This window comes from Bos grunniens, chromosome 2 (assembly GCF_055505025.1).
Source record: "Bos grunniens cultivar Pamir isolate PY7600 chromosome 2, Bosgru_T2T1.0, whole genome shotgun sequence".
Taxonomy (NCBI): Eukaryota; Metazoa; Chordata; class Mammalia; order Artiodactyla; family Bovidae; genus Bos; species Bos grunniens.
Window position 1 is genome coordinate 108,706,287 of NC_141166.1, and position 7,070 is coordinate 108,713,356.

General features: G+C 40.7%; 1 protein-coding gene across 4 annotated transcripts in view; it reads right to left on the reverse strand.

The window, feature by feature from the left end:
- The window catches only part of STK39 (serine/threonine kinase 39), a 320,679-nt gene that overhangs the window by 7,710 nt on the left and 305,899 nt on the right, over positions 1 to 7,070 (reverse strand). For 3 of the 4 annotated variants that reach the window (XM_086355955.1, XM_086356077.1, XM_086356086.1), the window contains one exon: positions 6,783 to 6,847. In XM_086355955.1, the coding sequence (XP_086212081.1) occupies positions 6,783 to 6,847 (65 nt within the window). Of the gene's footprint in view, positions 1 to 30; positions 5,119 to 6,782; positions 6,848 to 7,070 lie in introns of those variants that run through there. The other variant, XM_086355963.1, reaches the window with a different exon arrangement.

The following is a 7,070-nucleotide window of genomic DNA, read 5'->3' on the forward strand; positions in this document are numbered from 1 at the left end:
AATTTGTGTTCTATCTTCTCTCTGTCTCTCTTTAGTCATTAAGTCATATCCTACTCTTGCGACCCCATGGACTGTAGCCTGCCAGGCTCCTCTCTCTGTCCATGGGATTCTCTGGGCAACAATGGGTTGCTATTTCTTTCTCCAGTTCTATCTTCAAGGGGAAATTAAATATTTTGTATTGTCACTAACGCAGTTTCAAAAATTCTACATTGAAAGCAGCAAGACTTACCTACTTTACACAACTGCAAGGTAGCAAATTAAAAAATGACTTAAAAAACATTTATGAAAACTAGCCTCAAGGCTTACAACAATAAAACCATACTGATAATGTCAAACCCAAAGCACGTACTACTTGAGCTGAAATGCCCTCTATGCCTGAACTGCTTTGTTGAAAGTGAAAAGGTTTCTGATCTCCCAGTTCCCAGCAGTGCCAACAATGAAAATCATACTTCACTTATTATCTTTCCTGTCAAATGAAGCTAGAGATCTCACTGGGTGGAGGAAAAAAAGTGAATGTATTTCTTTAAATAACAATATTCTTGCTCCTCAAGGCCATTTTTTTTTAAAGTTAAAATATATACACAGATATACAAGAGACACTTTTTTAAGCTTGAGCCAAATATTTCTTAATAGCGGTGGGAGTTAAGAGGAAAGAGACTGGAGAATGAGTTGTCCACATACAACATGCTTTCCAGCCTTGGCTAAACACTGGGACCACCAGAGGGTGCTTTCAAAGTTCCCAAAGCCCAGGCTGCAGGAAGAACAATTAGGCTATTTGGAATAGGACCCACGCATGAGTAATTTTCTAAAGTGTCCTCACCATCCCTTGAGTGAAACCACTGTGCAGCCAGTTGAAGAACCACAGTATTAATAATTACATCATTTTCAGGTCCCTGACATTCTCCTTTAGAAAGCAAAGAAAGCACTGAGATTAAAATGATGAACAGTTGACAGGACTATAAGCAGTAGCAGCTTAGGAGGAAAAATGCTTCCAAAACACTTTGATCTAAATAACCAGACTGGATCTCTGTGGTTTTACCAGGATGTTAAGTGTCCCACAGACGATTAAGCCAAAAAGCAGTTCAAACGAGCTGTGTCAAGTGGGTCTCAAACTGGCTGGCAACAGAGAACCACAAAGAAAACCTTCTCAGGCTTTAACTAACTAGAGCTAGATGGAAAGTTAAATGACAGAAATAGAAGGTCATTCCTGAGTTTGGCTTTATTTAACATCTTTATCTTTTGAGGAAAAACCATCACTTTTCATTCACCGGGAATGCCGCACATTACCGCCTTCTCAAGCCATAAGGGAGAAGGAAGACTTGCATGCTTCTCCTGCAGGTCTCCTGCACCAGACAGGCCGATATTACTCTGCTTAAGGGACAAAGGAGATCCGGTCTCAACCAGTGTGTGTCCAGTCCTCCAAAAGGTGAATCCGTAAAGAACCAGAAAACTGTAATACCATAAGGGTGCGAGGTCCTGACTGTAAGACTGAACAGTTGTTGAGCATGGGGCCATGATGCTAGACCAGAGTTGAACTCCCAGCTTTTGCACCATATGATCTTGGGCAAGTTAACCTCACAGAGCCTCTGATTCCCCAAACATGGAATGGACCCAATGACATCACCATCTTGGGGGATCATGAGGACTAAATTAACTGAAATGATGTAAAATACTTCATGCTCTGTTCTGCAAACAGTGGATGCACATGAAACAGCAGTGATTCCTGTCATTTCTACAGGCAAGGCCAACGGATTTTGACAGAGACTTCAAAAGAGGACATGAAGCTGAGGTCACAATCTTAGTTTTCAGGAATCAAAACAAAGGTAAAGAAAAGAATGATGGCTCAAGTTTTTAAAATGAGGCTTGTGTTATTCTGATGTATTTTAATTATGATCAGTTGAGTTCAGTCGCTCAGTCGTGTCCGACTCTGCGACCCCATGGACTGCAGCATGCCAGGTCTCCCTGTTCATCACCAATTCCTGCAGTTTACCCCAAACTCATGTCCATTGAGTCAGTGATGCCATCTAAAAATCTCATCCTGTGTCGTCCCTTTTCCTCCTGCTTTCAATCTTTCCCAACATCAGGGTCTTTTCAAATGAGTCAGCTCTTTGTATTAGGTGGCCAAAATACTGGAGTTTCAGCTTCAACATCAGTCCTTCCAATGAACACCCAGGACTGATCTCCTTTAGGATGGACTGGTTGGATCTCCTTGCAGTCCGAGGGACTCTCAAGAGTCTTCTCCAACACCACAGTTCAAAAGCATCAATTCTTCAGCACTCAGCTTTCTTTATAGTCCAACTCGCACATCCATACATGACTACTGGAAAAACCATAGCCTTGACTAGACGGACCTTTGTTGACAAAGTAATGTCTCTGCTTTTGAATATGCTGTCTAGGTTGGTCATAACTTTCCTTCCAAGGAATAAGTGTCTTTTAATTTCATGGCTGCAATCACCATCTGCAGTGATTTTGGAGCCCCCCAAAATAAAGTCAGCCACTGTTTCCCCATCTATTTGCCATGAAGTGATGGGACCAGATGCCATGATCTTAGTTTTCTGAATGTTGAGCTTTAAGCCAACTTTTTCACTCTCCTCTTTCACTTTCATCAAGAGGCTCTTTAGTTCTTCTTCACTTTCTGCCATAAGGGTGGTGTCATCTGCATATCTGAGGTTATTGATATTTCTCCCGGCAATCTTGATTCCAGCTTGTGCTTCCTCCAGCCCAGCATTTCTCATGATGTACTCTGCATGTAAGTTAAATAAGCAGGGTGACAATATACAGCCTTGATGTACTCCTTTTCCTATTTGGAACCAGTCTGTTGTTCCATGTCCAGGAGATCCAAGACAGAAGGGCCTCTAGATGTACATTAGAGACACAAATAAGATTCTACACAATTTTGTTAGGTAGAAAGTTAAGGGATGAGGGATGAAGGTGACCTAGCCAAAAAGGATGCAAGCTGATCTCTAAACCCTACCCCAGAAACGCCCAGGAGAGCTCACAGATATGCTACAAAAAGAACCTCAAGAGATTTTTCTAACTCCTGCAAGTAGGCCCTAGGCACACAGTGGATACAAACTAACCACAGGGGCTTCTCCAACTCCAGCACATGCACACATGCACAGCTGTGTCAAGTAACCTTAGGCAGCTAGCAGTCTGTTAAGGATTCATAAACATTCTATACATACATACATTTGATTATAACAGACTGAATTATGGGAAAGACATAAGTAATAGAGCCTGCTGTGCAACTTGCAACTGTCAATCAAAACTCAGTCCACACCCATCTAGATGAATATGTAAAATGACTATTTTGCATGTGCCCAGACATGTCCCATTCCCTGATTGTCCTCGAGTGTACCTATTTGCATTCTGCACAGGGCATGAACCAAGAGGAGGAGACAGGGAGTATAAAAAGGGAAGACAGGGAGTATAAAAAGGGAAGTCAAGAGGCATCATTGCCACTCCTTCAGGGCTGGCCATCTTCATCCTATTTAATACAAGAACTTGAACTGTAACCAGTCTGTTGTTTCAAACCCTTGCTATGATGAGACAGGAGCCGAGAAATCCTGCCTGCTTGAGCTGTAACAAGACTAGAACTGAGGGAGAGAAATACACCAACCTAAAAGTTTCACTATAATATAACCTTCCAGAGAGAGAATACTGGAGGAGAACCAAGACCAGAATTGGATGTCCAAAAGAGCTTGCTGGATAAGTGAAATTAAAGCAGAAAACTGGAACGTGCCTAGGTGTTGTGAGTCAGAGACCAGGCTGGGTAAAGTTGGGAGACAAGGAAATTTTAGTAAGATGGAAAAGTACATTCAAAGGGTCAGTGGAGGAAAATAGGAACAGGACTAGAGAAAAAAATGAATGAATGGGGGGTGGGGTAAAGAAAGGCAGAGCAGGATCTAAAGGAGGTTTGATTGGGGTGTACTTCCTTAGCCACATTGTTTGAGTTTCAGAAAAGGACAGTGGAGAGCCAGTCAAGTATCTGTGGGCATTCTGGAATTAAGGATTCATGGCAAATAGATGGGGGAACAGTGGAAACAGTGGCTGACTTTATTTTTGGGGGCTCCAAAATCACTGCAGATGGTGATTGCAGCCATGAAATTAAAAGGCACTTAATCCTTGGAAGGAAAGTTATGACCAACCTAGACAGCATATTAAAAAGCAGAGACATTACTTTGTCAACAAAGGTCCATCTAGTCAAGGCTATGGTTTTTCCAGTGGTCATGTATGGATGTGAGAGTTGGACTGTGAAGAAAGCTGAGTGCCCAAGAATTGATGCTTTTGAACTGTGGTGTTGGAGAAGACTCTTGAGAGTCCCTTGGACTGCAAGGAGATCCAACCAGTCCATCCTAAAGGAGATCAGTCCTGGGTGTTCATTGGAAGGACTGATGTTGAAGCTGAAACTCCAATACTTTGGCCACCTGATGTGAAGAGCTGACTCATGTGAAAAGACCCTGATGTTGGCAAAGATTGAGGGCAGGAGGAGAAGGGGACGGCAGAGGATGAGATGGTTGGATGGCATCACGGACTCAATGGACATGAGTTTGAGTAAACTCCGGAAGTTGGTGATGGGCAGCAAGGCCTCACGTGCTGCAGTTCATGGGGTCGCAGAGAGTCAGACACGAACGTGCGACTTCACTTTCACTTTCAGTACTGTGAAAGGGCTGGGGTAGCCACTCTTATTTTATAGGTAAGTGAATTTAGAGACAATGGGAATACACCAGCATAAAAGTTTTAATCTCTTGTCCCTAGGTTTACGTGTTCAAAGTTTGGAAAATGTCCTGGAGGTATTATATGCTGTAACTTCTTTTTTTGCAGAATAAAAAATAAATAAACGTTAATTCTGACTCGAAATGCAGACACGGGGTGCCATTTTTCTCGTCCATATATCCTCATATAAATGAAATATGTTTACAAGATGCAGGTGAATTAGAAACATAACAGAAGTGAAAAGAAGAGTCCTAAGCTAGAAGATAAAGTTTCCAATTTGTTAATTTCTCACTCTTTGTCTGACTAAAATGTTCTTTTGTTATCAAAACAAAATTGATTTCTTCAGCTGAATTCTTTCTGTGAAAATCCTTGTGTTTTTCTTTTATCACCCAGCCTGGCCATCTGAAATTAGATGAGGAGCAAGGTCCAGAAAGTTAATTAGCACTAGGCTAACATTTACTGTAACGAATCATTTAGCATTTTTTGGCCATGCACATTTTCCATTAAATTTTCACAAGAAATAAAAAAGACCATTAATATGTTGTGCACAGCAAAGTGTTGGTCATCTAGATCTTAAACTGCTTAGCACTCTGGCTGGCCCTTGCTAAGATTAATTTATAGTTTAAAAAATTTGTCATTTACTATACCGTCTGCAAAAACTTTCCAGAAAAGCATCACTTTTGACTAGTTGGATTTCTCTCCATTTCTAGCCAGGATCACAGGCTCTTAGTTTCACAAAGACCCCAGAATGCTCCATATCTGTATCTCTGTGGCCACCCTATTTATAAACCTAAAATCTACCAGTGCAGAAAAACTGCTGGAATATTTCCTCTCCATGAGAATCTGTTACTGTGATTTGAAATGTGGAGTTAAAACGTCATGTCTTTGTTCATTAGCTTTCAGAGGGCAGTTCTACAATCGCTTCCAATTACTTAAACCATTTCTACAACAATCGGCCTCCATTTTTAAAAGTTAGGACCACTTGGCTTTTGCTTCAGAAAAGGTTTGTTAAAAGTGTTGCTTCAAACTCAGATTAATTTGTCTTTCTGGTCAAGTTGCCGTACAAACTGGAAGCAAAAGGGTACAGACTTCAAGACTTCTCAAATGGTTAAAGATATGATGGTAAAAGAACAAACCACACTTATGGAAGAGGAAATTTCCAGTCATGATTAGAACGTATTCCCAAGTCATAAAAAAGAACAAAATAATGCCATTTGCAGCAATGTGGATGGATATAGAGATTGTCATAATGAGTTACAGTAAGTCAGAGAAAGACAAATATCATATGATACCATGTATATGTGGAACCTAAAAAAATGGTACAAATGAACTTATTTACAAAACAAATAAAGTCATACATGTAGAAAACAAGCTTATGGTTATCAGTGGGGAAAGGGAAGGTGACGGATAAATTGGGAGACTGAAACTGCCATATACACACTGCTGCTGCTACTGCTAAGTTGCTTCAGTCATGTCCGACTCAGTGCGACCCCATAGACGGCAGCCCACCAGGCTCCCCCGTCCCTGGGATTCTCCAGGCAAGAACACTGGAGTGGGTTGCCATTTCCTTCTCCAATGCATGAAAGCGAAAAGTGAAAGTGAAGTCGCTCAGTCGTGTCTGACTCTTAGCGACCCCATGGACTGTAGCCTACCAGGCTCCTCCGTCCATGGGATTTTCCAGGCAAGAGCACTACATAAAATATATAACTAGTAAGGACCTACTGTATAGCACAGGGAACTCTACTCAATACCCTGTACAGACATATACAGGAAAAGAATCTGAAAAAAAGAAGTAGATATATGTATAACTGATTCACTTTGCTGTTTCCCAATTCACTTTTCTGTACACCTGAAACTAACACACCCTTCTAAATCAATTATATTCTAATTAAAAAAAAAATTTCTCATGTTGACCAGCCAAATAACGAATCCAAAAATGGATTCCCACTTCCCTACCCCCCAAAACCAACAACAGAATTATGGAACAGGTTATTAAATGACATTACTATTACTTGTTGGCACAGCATGGCGAAATCTTTACCTTCATTCCGTAACTTTCCACTTACCAACTTAAATGTCAATGTTTTTAAAGCTTTGGGATCATCTACAATCTTCTGTAAATTAGCAGCCACTGTAAAATATAAACACAGAGAAAAAGTGTCCAGATTATTTCCAATAACACTGGATTTTCACATCAGTGCTTCAGAAAATTTGACTAATGATGCAATAACCTGCAAAATAATTTCTTTCACAGACATTACAAAGTCCATATAAATGACCAAATTACTCTCATAAAGACATTTTCTACCACAACCTGCATCTTCAGTGCATCAATTAATCAGTATACACTGGTC